At 38.1% G+C, this 20,437-nt stretch overlaps 1 protein-coding gene across 1 annotated transcript in view; it reads right to left on the bottom strand.

Moving 5' to 3' along the window:
• The window catches only part of KCNK2 (potassium channel, subfamily K, member 2), a 79,601-nt gene that overhangs the window by 11,597 nt on the left and 47,567 nt on the right, over positions 1-20,437 (bottom strand). Inside the window, exons 3-5 of the mRNA XM_009330196.1 lie at positions 17,239-17,399; positions 13,734-13,920; positions 5,319-5,458 (exon numbers count right to left, since the gene is read on the bottom strand). Coding sequence (XP_009328471.1) covers positions 5,319-5,458; positions 13,734-13,920; positions 17,239-17,399 — 488 coding nt within the window. The remainder of the gene's footprint in view (positions 1-5,318; positions 5,459-13,733; positions 13,921-17,238; positions 17,400-20,437) is intronic.

The following is a 20,437-nucleotide window of genomic DNA, read 5'->3' as shown; positions in this document are numbered from 1 at the left end:
CCAGCCGCCAACTGGATTGAACTCCATTCACCACAACTCTCTGGGCCCGGCCATCCGGCCAGTTTTTTACCCAGCGCAGAGTACACCTGTCTAAGCCGTGAGCCGCCAGCTTCTCTAGGAGAATGCTGTGGGAGACAGTGTCAAAGGCCTTACTGAAGTCCAGGTAGACCACTACCAGGTAGTAGCTAGTATAGTGCTGTGTTTTGGATTTAGGATGAGAATAATGTTGATAACACACTGATGTTTTAGTTACTGCTGAGCAGTGCTTACACAGAGTCTAAGGGCTTTTCTCCTCCTCACACCACCCCACCAGCGAGCAGGCTGGGGGGGCACAAGAAGTTGGGAGGGGACACAGCTGGGACAGCTGACCCCAACTGACCAAAGGGATATTCCACACCATATGACGTCATGTTCAGCATATAAAGCTGGGGGAAGAAGAAGGAAGGGGGGGACGTTTGGAGTGACAGCATTTGTCTTCCCAAGTAACCGTTACGCGTGATGGAGCCCTGCTTTCCTGGAGATGGCTGAACACCTGCCTGCCAAGGGGAAGTAGGGAATGAATTCCTTGTCTTGCTTTGATTGCATGCATGGCTTTTGCTGTTAAACTGTCTTTATCTCAATCCACAAGTTTTCTCGCTTTTACTCTTCCAATTCTCTCCCCCATCCCACCAGGGCGGGGAGTGAGCAAGTGGCTGTGTGGTGCTTAGTTGCCGGCTGGGGTTAAACCATGACAAAAAGGAATGTAGATGACTAGGTCAGATGTTGATGTCTACACTGGAGATGAATCCCACCTTCACTGACTTGAATGGAGTCTGGACTAGAGCTTAATAAAGAGAATGTCGTGAGGTCAACGGACATAAGCACTTAATTTTAAAAACAGGAATTTGAAATTTATAGCCCAAATGACTAAGATTCTTGGTTGGGTAGGCATTTTTGCTGGAAACGCTGAAATTCAGAAGCTGCTGCATACTGAAGTAAAAGACAAATATGACACGGAAAAAAATCCTGCTGGAATTTTAGCTTTCAAAGAGACTAAAATCAGAAGACTTTAAAAGTGCTCTGAGTAATCAGAGTATAGAGAATAATGAAGAGGAGGGAGTTTAAGGCAAGCTAGTACAGCTGAAGCTGAACTTCAGAGACAGATCACCTACTTAAGATTACAGCACACAGCATGTTCCAGTGACTTTCTGACACTTCATCTATCTTACTGTATGAACTGCTTCCAGCAGCAGATCTATCCTTCTAAAACTCCCACTTCTGTCTCTACTTGTCTTTCACTTCCCTCCCCACTTGATGCATTCAAAACTCTCAAGAGTGTTTCAGGAGACAAAAGCCACCTGAGCAACTGACAGACATTCTGGTTATCCGGATTTTAATATCAAAATACAGCATTATTGTGGATCAGTGCATATCTGATCAGTTTTTTTTGTCTCAGTTCCACTTGCATATGACTAACTTTCCCGGTAGTATCCTGAATAAAAACAGATGTTTTATTTTGTTGAAACAGTGAAATGCATTATTACCGCAGTCTTACGTAAACTGCTTTTAAGAACAATGCAACTGCATTAAGAAAAATGTGAACAGGACTATAGATATTAGGTGATATCCATTATCAGCATGCCCATTTCCTGGAATATGGAGGTTTCCTTTCATAATATACACCCTAAATATGCTATGAAAAACTATTTTTTACTTTAGACTACAGGGAAAGGGAAAAAGATTATTACGGCTGCCTATCAAAAGAGATACCAAATACCTCAGCTGATACATAGTTTTGGTTGTTGAGAGGGGCTTTCCAACACTTGCAACATCCCCCCCCCCCCCCCCCCCCCCCCCCCACCGCCCATCTTCATCCTGGACTGTGGTACAATTCACTAGACTTGGCTGCCAGCAGCCCTTGGTCTTAGACCGCTGAAACCAACACAACTGATTGCTATTGAATGATCTGTTCCCTCCTGTGTCTAAAACATGGTAGGCTACTAATATTTTTTTCATTAAAAGTATGACAAATCCTACACAAAATCTTGTTTACTTGTAGGTGTTGATACCCATAGTGTGTAAGTTTCGTGAAGGAAGATTTTCAGTGTCTTATGTTTCCTAGGAAATATATTAAATTGTTTCAGTTTTCAGAGTGCATTAATTACAGTCCTATAGATTTTATCATAGCCTCTGTCTCTCAGTAGATTTCAGTATGTAACATTGTTTCTAATTTCAAAGGCTACCTTTAGGTATAATGAGCTATTTCCCCAAGGACTGACAGAATGTTTCCTTAAAAGACAAGTTAAAAAACATACTTAGAACTAGGATTTTCCATTGCACTCATTTCTGCTATTTGAACTCCAGATAGGTTCCTCCACTATAATCTGCATCCATAGAAGCTGGAACAGACCATCGTAAACTTAGGTTTAACTGAAAAAACAGACAATACAAGAAATTCAGAGTCTCCTCTGGCTTCTGCTAGCATAGAGGAGACTTGATGACTACATTTCCACTAAACTCCCTCAGCTTCTTCACTCAAGTTTTCCTAGGCAAATAGTAAGGATGAGCTAAAAGCAGCAGTTTTTATCATAAAATGCTACCTGTAAAGTCAATATTTGTGCAACGCTTCTGTTCAAACGCAGCCAATCTTATAACAAAATGCAATATAATTATATAACTTTCTTCCTACAAAGTATCATTAGGATAGAATACAGAAATAATTTTTTGTATTTTCTAACTAGCACACAACTTGTGCTATGCCATAATTCAATTCTCAAACTGGTCTCCATCATTTTTAAAACTGTGGTATTTTTAAACTGCTAAAACATTTTCTTTCGTTACGAATTCTCAGACATGCCTGAGCAATGGGTGAAGAAGTGGGGGGGGAGATTTCTGAACATGAGAGATATGATTAATTGAACAAATGGTACCAGTTATGTTATGTCTGTCTTTAATCTAACCTAACAAACGAGACACTTGTATACAGGAAAATCCTGAATACCTGCATCAGCCAAGAGAATTTGGACCTATCTGAAGAATGAGGTTTTCCTTTCTGTAGACAAAATGAATACGCTTGTTTAGACTACAAAGGTGAGAAAGAATGGAAAGATGAAATAGGCATATATTCCTGGTGCCTGAGAAAAGAAAGTTTGGCATAGCACTGTGCTGCATAACCTGGCAAATGGAGTTTTACTTGATAAAAATAGGAATGTATTTAATGTTTTGAAGGAATCTATGGGTTTGTTTGTTCAATTCATGCTTCTTTAAATCTTTTCCAAAGTTAGTCTATATTGAAATACCTTCAGTATAAAATAAAAACAAGATATTATAAAATTCAAACAGTCTTAATATATTATCTTCATTATAATAATATGGATAATGAGACACTCTAAACAAGATTAAACCCTCAGTATGCTACGTACAATTATATAGTCAAGATAGCATCTTATCCAGGGATCTTACTGTCTGGATAGGAGAGAAGAGTATGAGAAAAGTGAGATTAAAGACCAGATGAATTCTAGGAAGTAGTGTGCAGAACTAAACTGTGTCACCGGTTTCTGAGGAAATGCAGCAAAACCAAGCCTGAATGAGGTATTTTTGCATAGTCCCAAGTCATAGTGTCTCAGTCATATCACATTTTTTCAAGGATCCAGAAACAAGTAACCCAGGGAAACTAAATGCAGTTTAGGCAACGCCCCAAGTTGAGGACGGTTAGACACTAGGAGAGTGCACAGGGGAAACACCATATGTGCTTGCCCAGCTCTTACTTCTTCCTAGAGCAGAGGGAAAAATGGGCTAGACCGACCTAATTCTGAAGTTCAAAAATAATGAAGAAAAAACATGCAGGTTAATGGCACTTGAGGTGATCTATTGGTTTCCCTGCAGCCACTGTAAATCATGCAGGCTGGGTGTTAAAGACGCTCTCAATGCTTTTCCACAAAACAAAACGGTGATCCTGCAAACTGTCGAACTTGCAAATGGGAACACTTACGTGATACCTGCTGCTCTGTATCTCTGAATTTTTTTTTTCCTTTCAAATCTACAGCGCAGGCACAAAAGATGATACTCTCTAAATGAAACTGATCAAATAAATATTGTCCTCTGCTTCAGAGCTAAGTGTTTATGAAATGTCTGGTAAAAGTGTACTTACAACAGACCTGCCACAATGCTGTCTGGAACTATAAAGAGCTACGAGCATAGCAAGGGCAATGGAAAAGGGCTGCCGAGCCCACATCCTCACAAAGTGGGCTTAATCCTGCCCAAGCCCCCAGCTCACATCCTCCTGCCTGCCGTCACCATCACTGCTGCCTTCTGGCCAGAAAGCAGCAGGGACCCTGAGGGTCTGTAATGAGTGAAGGTATATAGGGGTAAGCTACCCTTTATAGCAAGGACTTCGGGAACTCAAGGTTTGCCAGGATTACATCTAGGCATTGATGCCGTGCCCTACAGCTAGGAAAACAATTTAAAACAATATAAGTAGTAGGCCACTGCACAGTAACCAACATATTCATTCCATCGAAAACAAATTAGTTTTTATATTTGAGTAACATGAATGGATGCGTGCAGAGGAACTGAAGTTAAATTAGAGGGAAATAATATGTTGCTTAAAACAAAATTAATTTATTTCTCTAACTTCTAGTAAAACCTGAACTGTGCTAGCTGCAATCAAAGGAAATTTTATTTATCCTCTAACATTTTCAAAACCAGGACATTTTCTTAAACAACAAAATGTAAAATGTTGTAGCATCATTGTAATGATAAATACACATTTATAAGTAAAAATATATTTGAACTGAAAGCCATGCACCTGACTACAAATAACTAGGCATGCCGCTGAAGATATTATGGTAAAATACACCCAGGCGTATTTAAATAATTCATTCCAAGACCTTGCATGATATGAAACATTTACTCTCTCACACTATAAAATGATCAAAGGTATCTTGAATATAACCAATTAGTGATTTAGTATTTTTCTTTACATACCTGCATCCCATATAGAAACAATCAAAGCAGAATGATTTTTGCCTCAAAAATTAAGGACTACATTCTACTGTCTAGAATAATCCTTTTAGAGAATTTTTTCCTGTAAGTGAAGTGCAATTGTGCACATACACTTAATTTAATAATACATTTAATCTAATTTTATATACAGCCATGTAAAAATCACTGTTTGACTAGACTGCTGCAAAGTTTGCTGCAGTTTGAGCTGCGGCATATACTTCATACATAAACAGCTTTGACCTATGCCCTAAGAGCAAAAGCAGCTATGAGCTCACCTGACTTCTAATCAAAGTTTTTAAAAAGTAGTATTTCTTCCCCTTTCAAAATGTTCTTACCTCTTCCTTTGTCTTTTTTGATATGACTCTTAGCCAGTCTCCAATCATGCTGAGGACAGCTGCAAAGTAAGCAAGCCCAACGAGGATCCAGAACCACACCACTGGCTTATAAAAGTCTAGGTACTCAATATCTGATCCCCCTGAAAAACAATACAGTTAAAATTAAAGCAGACTCAATAGTTATAGGTGCAAAACTGTTTTTAAATTAATTCTTTTCCTAAAATAAGAACCAGCTGTATTTCTTACAACTTCTTCTATTTCCTTACCCATGCAAAAATTCATAGCAAAAATTTTTGTTGAACTTGAATAAACGATGATCTAAATTCATTCACTCTCGAAAACACAGTTTGGAGTATGCAAATTTTAGACAATGATTGCTAATCATTCATAACAATTAAAAAATGAACACAGACAAACTGATTCAACTTCTGATATATCATTATTTAAGGTAGAGGTCATTGAGGACAGCTTGAATGAAAGGACTTCCCACCTGCTCCAAATAACAATGCTGTACCAAATTTTAAGTATTGCTCTGGAAAAAGTAATGCGTTCATATCCTGAGAAATCTGATTTTGCAAGGACTTTGAAATACTTTTCAGTACTTACATGACTCCTTTAGCCCTAGTAAAGAAGAATAGCACCCGCATTAACAAGTGTCCCTGTTGGGTAGGCAAACATTATCATCTCCATTTTGCAGAGGAGGAAACCAGGGTGCAGGGACTTGAGCTGAACTGATCATACTCAAAAAAGGTAGATAAAATAGATGTCAGCTGAAGGCAGCTTTTTTGAATCCCACTGCCATAAGCACCAGTCACTTCCTTCCTTCCAGTGTTAAAGTGAAAAAGGATAAATTTCAGAGATGTCTGTAATGGAGCTTTCAGGTACAATACAGAGAACAGATGCCTTTTTTGTGTGGAAATAAAGTTATGTTCATCCAGAGCTCTTGACAACACAAAATAACTCACATTTCACATCTTGCAGTACAATAAAACAGAAGCCTCAAACTTGCAATTCAGCTGTGTTATGACAAATAAAATCAGGCTCCTAGCTTGGGTTGCTGCAAGTAGAAGTTTGATGTGCGTATCCACCCACAATTGAAGAGACCCTACAGTAAAACCTTTTCAGGCACATTAAAGTAGTCTGTACAGGCACATAATACGTTGCTTTATGTATCTGCATCCTGTACTGAAACAGTCAAAGGAAAATTGGCCCCAAAATATCAAGCATCTTGTTACAATAACAAGATTAACTCTCATGAAGAGTAATGTTTTTTCCTAGCTGTTATTATCTAATCAGCAGAGATTACATGCAAATAACAAAGAATTTTACTGATGGCTATCTTTGTATGGAAGCCCTCAGACAGAAATTTTGTTATTCTCATGTCAATAAGCCTTTTCGTCAATAAAATCCCTTGAGCTGTAGTGATTTACTCAACTATCCAAGAGATGAATCCACATTGCAAAAATGGATATACTTCGACACCTGCCCAGTCACAAGTGAGGTAGAAGACAGGGCTCTGTCTGGAACAGAAGACAGCCAACCACCAAAGGGTTGAGTTTGTCACAGCCCAAGACAAACAAAATATCAGAAATGAAGCAATTGTTAACATCATCCAGCTCATGTCAATCCAGTAAAACAGGATTTTAGGGATGATTCACCCAAAATTTGTTGTCATTCAAAAAATGGTTGATTACCACCATGCCTTTGATCCATCAGGAGCTAGTAATGAACCACGTTCAGTGGTTCACCTTCTTCTCCAGCTGTTCATACAATGCACAAGAAAGTATCATACAAAGCATCCACTCAGCTCGTTTCTAATTTTTGGTGTGTTAAGTTTATAAACTGAAACTGGAACCTAACTCTGCCAGTCTGCAGGGAGCATTTCCTTCACAGTTGATACCTAATTTTTTTACAGCAAGATTAATTACCAGGGCAGGAGTTAGGACACATTCATATTCAATGAAGAGTTTTCTTTACAGTCTGGCCAGGAGATGGCTCCAACTAGCCACGCCCAAAGGAGTTCAGCTTTCCTGAAGTTAGAAACGGACAGTCAACAACCCTCTAAGAAAAGGGTTAACAGCTAAAATCTTTATTAGCTGTTGAGTTTCTGAATTTCAAGGACTCCTCGGGCGAGGTCTCAATTGAATTGAATACCAGGGAGCGAGAGACATACCTAAGGAAGCTTGTCCTGACATAACTACTGTCTCCTGTGATGCTTAAACATCACGGAGTGCTATAATGTGGTTACCTGGGAATGTCATTAAATAGGATTTCACTGGTAGGAAAACATCAAAAGTCAACTGTACTGAATTTAAAGTAAATGGAATTCATTAGCTACTGATTTACAATTCACATAAATGGGTATGAATGTATTTCAGTATGAGTATGTATAGCTAAATGTATTTGTACTGAAGTATATGAGCTAATTCATCTAATGATTTTACTGGTAACATTGTAAAAAGCATATCAACATGATACATTCGCATGGATTCTTCATAGCGTAATTTTTATTTAATAATGCAACCATCTTTCTTTTGCAAAGCAGATTATTTTATACAGCCCTTTAGGAAGCAAAACGCTGAGAAGGTAGAAGCTGAATTTTGATGTTTGTTTGGCAAAACCAATTTTGTGGGCCAAGGGACAAATCTTTTTTCCAACTTCGTTTGACCTCTACCTGGAAAAGGTTACAACCACAATAAAGAAGAAACGTATCTCCTAACTGGAGTGCACTTACTCTTTAACTGTAAGTTTCACCGCCATAATCTTTTACCAAGAGCAGCCACAGTTTCTTGCAGAGATGTTTTGTGGTAAAGATTTGATCCAAAGTCCCTTGAAATCTATGAGAAATCAAGCAGCTTCTCCATCCATCTTTTTTGTATTGCTATTGTATTGCTGCTGCCACCATTCTTACATCTGCCAAACAACTTTTAAATTATTTGCTATTTTCAACAATTTGGAAGGCATAGGTTGTTTCATGGCCCAAAATATATTCCTTACTGAGGTGAAAAGCTCTGTGTTTTAGTGAAGGTTGGCATTAGAGAAGATTTCAGGGGTGCATTAGGACAGATTCTGGTTCTCAGGTGAGTGATCAGGCTTTCAAATATATGTATTTTTTAATTATTTATTTACATAAACCAAGTACATTTTAAGTAAATAAATTTCTTTATAGCTGCCACTCTTTTCCCCATTCTTTCTACAGCTAACTGACTCAAAATAGAAACATGCAATTATTTCTCTTAAGTTGTCTGGTTTTGTTTGCATTTTTGTTTCAAAAGTAGAAGCAGAGAATAGAAAGTGCTATTGGCACTGAGTATCTTAATTCCATACCAGCACAAATTTATGGGTTATTCAAAAGCTGGCCCTTCAAACCAGGAAATGTCTTATTATTTTTTATCAGCAGTACAAGTTATTCTGGGTATAGAAATGTGATTAAATCCAAACACAGTTTTAATTGCAGAATAACAAGTAGCTGTCCACCATCCCCGTTGTGACAAACCTGGTCAACAGGCTTAATCCAGAAACAGCATTTGTCCCACTCCAAAGAAACAGAGAGGTTCATCCCTGCAGCTTGAAAGGAACTACCTCCGAGGACTGCAAAAAGGGACGGCGAAAGGCTAGCTTATGCGGAGACATGGAAAACCAGAGGTCTTTCTGCCGGGTAAGTAATATCATATAGTGAAAGCAGATCAGCTGGGCTGCTATGACCACCAGGTGAAGCATTCCAGTTCAGTGACATTAAATGAGACTAAAATTTCTCAGTACTCTACAAACCTGGTCTCAGGCCAAGCAATACAGTGCAGACCCAGATATCTGTATTACAGTGGCGATACACCAAATTCAATTACAGACCAAGACAGTGAAGAAGCAATAAGCTAAAAATCAGAGTTCAAACAAGGAAAAAAAACAACAAAAAGAAACAAAAAGAAACCAAACCAAAACAAAAAAAGTTAGAATACTTTTTTAAAGTGAGACTTGCAAAATTATGTGATCTGCTGAATTGGACTGATTGCAGCGTAACCTTATATCATCATTATGCCCCGCTGTGGAACAGACTACTGATGTGCTATTTATATTTCTGACCTCTACTTAATTCAGTCAAGTTTTGGACATCTCATCTAATTTAGATTTGAAACCTGTTAGATTAACTCCCTTAGAAATATTTGACTATACCTTCCAATCTGTGCTGCAGTTAGGGGATTTATCTGCACATATGAACAAGATATTGTCATGTTATACATATATATATGTACCTCAGTGTTAACTTTACTACCCAATAATATCTTTCATTATACTAAAAAATGACACATTTGACTCAGGTACAACTTTCTTTTCTCTTTCACAGAATATTCACAATATTGGCTGGATTTTCTTCTGTCATATTGAAGTCAATGGTTTCTCTTGAAAACAAGAAAAGGGATGTTTGACCATGTCCTAATTTTCATAAGCCAGTGCAGACTGTAGTACAGTTTCTGACTTCCTTTTTTTGTGAAAAGCTACAACAATAAACTTTCTTCAATTACAAAAAATTACTTATTCCCTAAAAATATAAAAAAATCAACCGCTCCAAAAATTAGAAAATCAAACCATTTCATAAGATGAGAAACATCAAGTTTGTTTTTTGGAATACTGTTCACATTATTTTCTTGAACATGCACTACAAGGGCTCTTCATCTTTTCCCTCCTTGCATGTACCTTGAGTGATCAGTCTTTTATGTTTGCCTTAAGGCTTCTCTTGCTGGTGGAAACTGCAGCTGAAATTTCCATAGGCTCCAAATAGCAACCTAGATTCTGAGTACAAAAGGGGATGTTTTGGCATTCTAGTTTCTGGGAACAGAGTACTTGGTCTCCATTACAAATGAGAAGAAACTTGTAGAAAAATTCTGGAGAACACCACAAGAATTTCTAATATGACAACCTGCACTACAGCCTTTAACACCATTACGTTCCTGAATCCCAAGTTCTTCTGTTGGCTCCCTTTTGATACAGCTATTCAGAAATACTCTCTCCTTTACCTCCTAAAAGTTCTTCAGGGCTTCTCCTCAGCTCTTACCTGCAGTGGTGCCAGGAAGCAGCAAGCTCCATGTTAGTGAAAAATGACAGATACTGTAAGAAATGTTTCTTTTAACCCCAATACACATTATCACAACCATGACGTTTGTATGCAGGTCTTGCAAACTTATGTTTTTTCCTCTGGGATGACAGTTCCCAGAAAAAAATTACCAGAATATTTGAAAACTTCCAAATATTTAGGAATTTTGGATTTTTGAGGGAACTTTATGAGACAAAACTGACACAATCATGAAATATCCCATGGACCTCCAATATGCTACAAGAATTGGCAGTTTTATTTTTATTGCTAAAAGAGTTCACTATAATTGCAAATTGAGTATCACTGCCCACCACTCTGCTTTAGATTTGACCGTAATTCTGAGTGGAAGAAGGTAATTCTCACTCTACGTGTTATTTAAGAAACATGCCTTTCTGACCAGGGAAAAAAAATCAGAAAAAAGGAATAAATTAATGCCAGTGTGAGGTTTTTTCCTAAATGTATTGCCATCTAGGCACTAAGTGGACTGAAGCGTCATTCTGCCTGCTGCATGCCTCACCGTGGCAAACCAGAACCAAGAACAGCATGCTCTGGAGCCACAATTTCAGATGCAACACCCGTATTATATCATGACAACCTCCCCTACAGCCTTATACAGCATTACATGCCTTAACTCTACACGCTTGTTTTGCCTCTGTTTATGGCACTCAGTTTTCCTGAACTTCAAGGAGAGAGTGTTCTAGATGAAGCCTACCACAAAAATATTAATGGCTCTTAGTGCCTGCATGGTAGTTATGATTTACCTAAAAGAAAAACAAGCAAACCAAAAAATCAGAAAGACAAGTTACTAATTTGTTAGCGTGCAAAAGATTCTGCATACTTCCTCAAAATTAATACGGAAGCCTAGCCCTTAAGACAAATTTAATTAGCTCTATTGAGAACTTGCAATGTCAGTTTTCTTCAAATAGCTTAGTATATATGCACACCGATGACTGTAAGCTTTCACAATGCAAGGCACAGTCAATGAATACCTTACCTATTTTTCAGAATTTTTCTTTAACTAGACAATTATGTACCGGAACGACAAGACAACAAATGGACCTTTTTGAAAAATCCTTCAAGTCATCTGCCATAAACCGAGTATGTTAGTCCACACAAAGATGATAATATTGTCAACTTCATCTCTGACAAAATACAGTCCAGTGGCAATGTTAACCTCCCAGTTATGATGGAGATAGATAGTCATCTAACCCTGTTCTCTTGAGCATCATCTCTGCACGTACAAATCCAATTCCCACACACTGAAACTTTAAGTCAATAACATGTTACAGTACAAATACAAGTCTTGTGCGTGTTACTCTAAAAGAAAATAGAAAACATTCGTGACATTTTGACATCATGCATTTACAGTGGAACTTTAAAATAAAAATATATATATGAAGTGAACCATAAAAGGCCATAAGCTATAGAACAATGTAATTCAAGGACATTCTGTAGAAAGAGAAAGTGTTTCCTGGTAAAATGAAAACACAGACATGAGGTAGGAACAAATTATGATATCAAGTGGTCTACAAATAGAAAAATCCGTGGAAATTTATAATGAGAGTAATGATGAATGTACTCAGTGTTCTAGTTAGAGCCAAGTGGGCCATTTCACACAATGCTTTACAGTAAATATAACCAGGTCTTTATACACTATTATTTTTATTCCCTGACATACACGTACCCCTCAGGAACCAAAGTCTAAAACACCCAGACTCTTGGCTTGGAAACAGCATAAATTTTTTATTTGGTGCTAGTTAGAATCTGACCAGAATCACAAATTCCTGAAGACAAAATGGAAATAAGAAAAACAATATGGAAAAGGAAAAGGGACAGAGAGATGAGACACATTCAAAAGAGATATGGAGACATCACAAAAACCTATGTAAAAGTCCAAATAAATTTAATTTGCCATTTTACAGCTCCGTTCTATAATTTATAAGAATCTTTGTCAACTTCTCACGTGGCCTTCATTTTTTAAACAGCTTACATAACTTAGTATCTTCACCACTAACTAAATTTCCCCCCATTTTACCCAGATCGTTTATGAATATGCCAAACAGTTCAGACACTTCAGAGGTCTCTGTGGGACCTCACCAACCTGAAAAAAACTTTTGCCAGCAACAAGACCAGTCACATTCCCGCCATCAAGGCAAACTTCAGGCAGGCCTGCAAGTCACTAGGAGGAGCTACCCAACATAAGACCCTCACCTTGGTGCACCTGGACTCATGCAACAGCTGTGGCTACAGACGGGACACGGGAGGAGCCCACACCACGTGGATGTCTGCTAGAAATGCTTCTCTCCGGCAATGTAGCTCGCTGACAGCAGTCCAGCACTGCTGTCCTTCTCGGCTACCTTTCTCAGCTACCTCTGCCTTGCAGAGAGTTCAGGGGTGGGAGAGAGGCATCTCATGAAAGAGAGATGATGGTGCTGCATCAGGAGAAGCATGAGATCAGGCTGAAGAAAGCAAGTCTCGGACTCAGAGCACAAAGCTCGGAATTTCTAATCCTCACCTCAAACACATCACTGACTCGGACTAACACACTTCCTCAACACAGACAACAGAAGCTTACTCAATCCTATTCTGAGAAGTGGTCTAACACCTCTAACACCTTTTCAAGAAAGAAGCTGATGCAGAGAACTGGCCCAAGCTTTTTTTTAGCTCAGTTTGTCACAGTTGTTTGCAACCAATCCAATCTGGGTTAATAGAACCATAAAAGTTGGACACGTTATCTATGGGTTGTGCTAAACCTTCTCCTTACATTACAAAACACACATGGACAAATGCGTACATGGCAAACAAAAGAAAGAAAGCACAGAAGCAGGATCCAACACCAACAGAGGCATCTCAATGGCAGAAACAGAGCTCTGGAACAACACTTTGAAAGGAAGTGACGCACACAAAAACTATGTCATATAACTTCACGGGGTGAGACATTTTAAGCGACTCCAGCTGAAAAAAATATATTCAGCAGACTAAGATACTGTATTAATTCTTGCACTTCACTCAATCTGTAAGAACAAAAAATTCTACCTAAAAATTAAGTAAAGCATTTTTTAACAGTACAGGAGAAGAAAAAAAATGGAGTATGCAGAGACAGGCACCATGCATTTCACTGTCCCACCTCCCGTCTCTAGCCTGCCACATGATCCAAAATGAGGGCAGGCCCCCTCCTGTGCACTGACATAAGAATAATAAAGGGTAAAATTGGGAGAGAGGCATCACAACAGAGAAGTGTCTGTCCCAAAATAATACAAAACTGCAGAAGATGATGTATCACTGTGCAAAATATTATAAGATAAAGAGTTATGAGAAAATCTTACCTGCAACATAGTCACCAAATCCAATAGTAGTTAAAGTGATAACCACAAAGTAAATTGCATCTAGCGTGCTCCAGCCTTCTATGTGCTTGAATATAACTGCAGGAAGAGCAACAAACAGCACGCAGCCAAACAGTATGAATATTATTGTTGAAATTATGCGAATCTTTGTCTGACTCACATTCCATTTCTGGAAAGGGAAGGGGAAAGAGAGGAAACCCATCGTTAATAAAACTGCGCCACTGTACGTAAGCACCTATCACCCCCAGTGAGCACTACATTGCTCAAGAGGACAATGCATTATAATTCTCAAACAAACAGGAAAATCAAAGCAGAGTTTTATTTTGAAAGGGTTTTCAAAGCAAACGTGACTACCCTAGGAAACATTTGCTAGCAGGAAATGCAGAGCAGGGCTGGACTCTTCATTGCAGCCAGGTTTGTGATCTGGGTGAGTGGCGTGTGTAGCATTCATTAATATTAACTGCTGATCATGCTAAAGTTTTCAGTGGGGGCTAGATATTTCAGTGAGCTTCAAGTAGTGCTTGCACCTGCGATGTCTCTACTTTTGTGCATCCACAAATAACTGAATAAAAAAGGTGAATTTTAACCATACAGTTCTCTCTAATCAAGTAACTGGCTAAACAGAACCACAGAAAATAGAGCCGGAAGGGAGACACCACCTTTTCCAAACCTGCCCCAAAACCAACCCAACTAAGCCACTGCAGATACGTTACTGGCCAGGCAATATGTGATCATGCTTAACTGTTCTTGTCGTCAGGAAGTTTTCCTAATGCTTAACATACCTCTCATCTCCTTCAGTTTAAGTCTATTATTTATGGTCTTACACAAGGCAAACAAAGAAATTGCTACTTTGCTCTTTCCAGCAAACTCTTACAGGTGTTTTCTTTCAGTCATATATTCTTCAGACCAAATAAATTCATTTCTTTCAGTCTTTCTTCACCCATCCGTTCTCATTGCTATCCCTTGGCTCCAGCCAACTAATCCATGTTTCATTAGGTGTCATATCAAAACTAGATATAAAAAAATATCACAAAATTGAATGGAAGGATCCTTTCTTATGCTTTATCTATTTATTTATTTATTTACACTCCTATTTACACTTCTAACTATGATGTATGCTTTTTCACAGCAGTATGACATTAACCCATGTTATCTTATGAGCCCCTGGAGTCCTCAGAACATTTCTACAAAATTCACCTAGACAACTGTTTTCTGACAGGTAATTGCATATTTTGTTATTCCTTCAAAGAGTACTTTGAATTTGTCCTTCTTGAATTGAATCCTATATATTCAGACTGCTTCTCAAAATTTTTTAAGATCATTTTGAATTCTAATTCTGTCCTCCAACTTTTAGTTCTCCCAATCGTGAGATAATCTGTAGATTTAATGAACAGTCCTTTATCTGTTGTGTAAACTAGTAATAAAATTTAACAGTACCAAAGCTAGAACAGACTACTGCAAAGTCCCATTTGACATGCCCTGCCAGTTTGACAATTTCCCTCTCCATACAGTTTTCCATCCATCCAAAGCGTGTTGGTTCAACTTAAAGTAAGCAAGGGATTGCACAAAACTGAAAACTTTCACAAAAGGAGACCAAAAATGAAATAAGACTGTTCACGATACATGTTTTCTTGTATTTAAGTTTAGTGCCAATGGAAACTAGGTTTTACAGTCAGCATGACTGAGGTCCAGCTTTTGTAACCCAAATCACAGTAGTAGCTTTGGTTATGGCAACATGAAATTCCCTGCTCTGACCCATCAGTGTCTCCCAGTTCTTTTGGAGAACTAGCAAACAGAACAAGGGAATGTTCCAGACTGCAACATATAGATCAGTGTTTTCATTCAGAGATTTGCAAAACAGGGCAAGATGCTGCTTTTTACGTTGGGGCATTCTTGTTGTAGGGATACATCCATTACGGAAAAAGTAAAACCATTATCCCTATGAGCAGCAGGCTAAGAAACACACAAAATGGTCTCAAATCTTTTGTACTTTTAAGCAAAAAATAAAATTCAGTGATAAAAAAACAGAAAGGATAAAACCAAAATGTTCTCATGGAATGTTCTTGCCTTTTCTAGGCAAATCTCAATGGAAATGGATGTTATTCACCAGTAACTTGTCTGGACTTGAACTGATCTTTCAAAGTCAAAAATACCTGCCTTTTCTTAAAACGCTTTCAAGCTTCTATTTACCTATTGCATATGACTACTCAGCACAGCCCCAGTCTGCTTTGCTTCAAAAATAAAGCCATGGCAGACCCTTCCTATAAAGAAAAGATTAGGGCTTGTTGCAAAAAAACAATTCTGCTAACACTTGCAGTGCTAATGCAAACAGCTACAAAGTCAGGCTGCTCACTAAGTATTCACTGGATATGACGTATTCTACATATCAAAAGGCAAATAGTGTTTCATACGTGCTTTGAACGTTAGGTAATAGTTAAACCTACAATATTTTATTAAAGGTTAGTAAAACACCTAAAGAATTAATTTTATTAAAAGTTCCATTATGCCATTTATTCTATGCTTCAAAAATCTCAGTAAATACATTTAATAACTGCATTAGTAAAATACAACCTTAAAACTTTTCTGTGTGTGAAACAGACTCAGTTAAGTAAATTAAGTTCCTCTGTTAGAATTCAAAGCATTTGATTGCTAAGAACTGGCTGTGGCTGAACTTTCCCAATACCTGTACAACCTTCTAGTCTGTTTGATAGGTCTCTTCCTCTACTGAAGCTGTGCCACTTTGCATGAATAATTGAAGATCGGTAGCCGAAGAAAATGAAGGGCTTGAACATCTAGGCTGTGCTAAGCAGTTCAGCAGAAGAGGCTGAAAATACCTTAAACAGTCGAACACCCCACAGCCTAGTGAGGAGACCACAAAGAGGAGTACAATGTCAGGGAAGCACCAACAGGCTCTGTACCATTTAGGCTGTCCTGCTTCTGTGAACGCACAAAGCTTTAGTCACCTACAGACCCGTAAATCTGGAAATGTAGATGCCTACAGACTGTGAGCATTTCCTCTGGTATGATAGCATGTGAGTAGAGATTTTAAGACTTGTGATTTTAGGCTCAGACACCAAAGGTTTTCTGTGAATCAACTCAAAGCAGCAGCAATAATTTCCACACATTACCCCTACAGCTCCACTCCTCCATCTCTCTGAGTTAGTGATTTCCTACCACAATCTATGTGACAACCTTTAAAGGCAAACATCACAGCAAGCTCAGGAGTATAAGGGCAAAGCAAAAATAAAATGTTTTGGATATTGTTCCTCTTCCCAACCATAATTATTGTAGAAAATGTTGGCTTCATCCAATCCTCAGTTAACAATGTTCAGTAACACGTTCAGACTTTGCAAAGTTCTTCCTACCTTTTGCTTGACATCTGGTTACAATGATGAGCTATACCCTGTTTTTCAGGCTTTCCATTTCAATTGTTAACTTCAGAACAACGAGCAGCATGAAGAACAAACAAGGCAGTCAGCATACTCACAACAAAGGTATCTTCTACTTTGGCAATTCCTTTTCCAAAGATCGTCCCTAGTTGATCTCCAACACCAGCCAACAGAAAACCAAACAGAGGAATTCCCAATAAGGCATAGATGATACAGAATATCTTTCCACCTTGTGTGCGTGGGGAGATGTTTCCAAAGCCTAAATTACAAACAACTTGAGATGTTTAAGAAGTTACATATATGACATCACACATTTTAAAAGGACAGTTTGCGAACAGATCCTACTAGGTTAACCATATGACACAGCAAACATTGTGAAAAATCAAATAAAAGTGTAGGTCATATAATCCTCTTTGAGCTAAAATTAAACTGCTGCACGATTCACCAATTTTTTTTTTTTTATATTGTATATATACTGTGGAGAAGAAAAACTCTCCCATTAGAGAAATATTTTTTTTATTATTTAAATAAATGACAGCTTTTCTCATCTACTACATGTAGTTAATACCAATTGGTTAAGATATGCCTTAGCCTCTGCTACCTGGAATTGTCTATTACTGGACTGGTAATTGGCAGGCTGCAGTACTTGTAAACAAGATACAATTTTCCTTCAATGTGCTGTGTTTCAAAGTGAAGCAGCCTCAAAAAAAGCCACTTGGATGAGCAAAACAGGGATTTCTAGACTCTAAGACTGCTTAGAGTCTTCATTATTAAAGGCTTTGGTTCTTCCAGTGTTACAAACAAAGCTTAGAGAAACAGTTTACAGTTCACGGCTCTGTCCGTTCAAAAGTGGAAATCATTTTGTCTTCACTGGCTTGTGTAACCATATCACCCTGATATGCCGGTGGTAGCTCGATTGCTGCTGGTCCACTCAAAACAGAGAAACTGGAATACAAAGAGCACAGGCCCCAGCATCTGCGAAACGCCCTCAGATGCATCTCCCAGGATTGGTATTTTGATGATTTGCCCAAAGTCGGCAGAACTCTACAGACAAGTTTCATGAGCATCAGTCCTCAGTTTTAATTCAAAAGTTTTTCTCCTCCAAAGGATCACTCAATGTTTTGAGGGAGCAGTGGGGCAGTTGTAGTAACACCCCAGCATTTTTGACATTGTTTCACTTTTCAGCACAATGTGCACTTTGAAGGAAAAAGACTTATTTTCTCGGGGGGGGGGGGGCCTTTTGTCAGAAAAAGGCTTTTTTTCCATGGAGAAATTAAACAAAAGCATTTTTTAAAAGTTAGCTTTTTTGGTAGGAAAAAATAACTTGTAAATAAAAAGCAAAATATTTTAGCAAGTAATTGAGAAACTTGTTTCTCGGTGTCTTAATTAAATATTTAAAAAGATACTTTTCACATACACAAAAATCATTCCATGAAAATCCAATTTTAATGTGAAAAAGCAGACAGACGAATTTTATCAGCTCTATTGAGAACTTGCAATGTCAGTTTTCTTTTTAAAATAGCTTAGTATTTACGCACAATGACTGTAAGCTTCCACCATGCAAAGTACATTTAATTAATAGCTTATCTATTTATCAGAATTTTTATTTAACTATTCTGAGCATGTTGTTTTAACATAAATATAGATTTTCTTTGTGAAACCTATTATCTTAATTTTTGGTTCTGTTCTCATGTAGGTAAACTACACCAAATCTGTGTCAAAACTACTTTTTCCTTTTAGTACACAGGAGACAAAGCTGCCCCTCACTCAACTTCATTAAAAAAAAGTAAATCACATTGGGAATATATTTTACTCCTAGATATTTTGTCCTAATATCTGTTACCAGGTAGTAGTTGTGCAAACAATAAATGCAATGTTGATAGAGTTCACTTAGATAAAAAGAAGTTAAAAGTTCGTATTTTTCCCACATCATGACAAATAAACCCTGTCAAACTAAACATGAAGGACAAAATTACAGGAAACACCATCCATTACAGGTCATGGAGTCCTCCAACTTCATAAGGTTTCCCTGCAGTAATATGATAAAAAAGTCTGTCTCAGGCAAGTGGAATAAAGTCACAGCGCCTTTAGTCCAACCTAGTATCCCTCCCTAACCCAGAGCCAGGGCTAAAATTACTGATTATTATAATTCAGGAAATTTCAGCTCCACTGAGTTCACTCTGTCCCTTCATGCACCAAGCAGAAAAGACCCTTGCATTTTAAAATAAAATTAGCTCATCACCAACCAAAAAGGGACAAACAGATCCAAGCTACTCTGTTTTCCTAAGTGTGCCTGTTTATGCATCAACAGGAGCTTGAATAGTTGCCAGGGTGTAATTCCTGAGGGGTCTTAATGCAATTCAGAAGCAGGGGTCTGGATACACCAGATATATAAAACTTGTACTAAGGGATTTGGAAATCGTTCTCCCTTTTTTTTGGTTTAAGAACTGTATTTGCTTGCTCTACAAAAGCGGTGTCTCGTAACGGTGACAGTGAAGCACATGCCAAGCTGGCAGTTTTACTCGGTTAGCTTCATAAAGCAAACTGGCATTTTCTGTGCATCCCACAGCTATTATAGAGACAATTGCTGCTGCAGCACACTTCTGCTGCTAATTGGTACGAGGACGAGAAGTTCACATTCAGCTCTATATATTCTCCTCCATAAATCAGAGTCAAGTCTTGCTCGAGAAAAGGATGGTACCTCACTTCTACACTCACAAATTCTTGCTTTTCATCCTGAAAAAAGACAAACTCTTTTCTTCCATAAATGACAAAGAAGGTCTTATATTATTAATTATACTTTAAAAAACCTCACACATTACTGGATAAAATAATACTCCAACAGGTAGTAGTTTATCTGTGTCCAGATACTCACTGCACATAATACAAACCATGGTGCTCTCATGATAGGACATGTACTTTAGGGAACTGATCTACCAAGCAGTGTCCATCACACATCAATCATATTTCCTACAGCGTCACGTTTCATAACTGTCTGCTGCTGTACACCACAGCCTATTTGGCGAGTTACACAAATTGCCCTTATATCCTACTCTCGGTTTCTCCAGTGAAAAGCTAATCCATCATTTATGCAATGGGAGAGAAAATGTATTTATATTTCATGTGGTTGATATAATTCCTGAGGGTTTTGCCTCAGAAAAGTATTATTACTTTCTTTAAAGAAAAAAAAAATCAGAAGAATCCTGCTGCTAGGTAAAACCAAAGGAAAACTTCAACCACAGTGCCCGAAATGGAGAGGAGCACACAGCCACAGGAATGACACCACATACCACTGCG

The sequence above is a fragment of the Pygoscelis adeliae genome, unplaced genomic scaffold, assembly GCF_000699105.1.
Source record: "Pygoscelis adeliae isolate BGI_AS28 unplaced genomic scaffold, ASM69910v1 Scaffold308, whole genome shotgun sequence".
In the NCBI taxonomy this organism is placed as follows: Eukaryota; Metazoa; Chordata; class Aves; order Sphenisciformes; family Spheniscidae; genus Pygoscelis; species Pygoscelis adeliae.
This window is presented reverse-complemented; position numbering and strand designations above follow the sequence as displayed.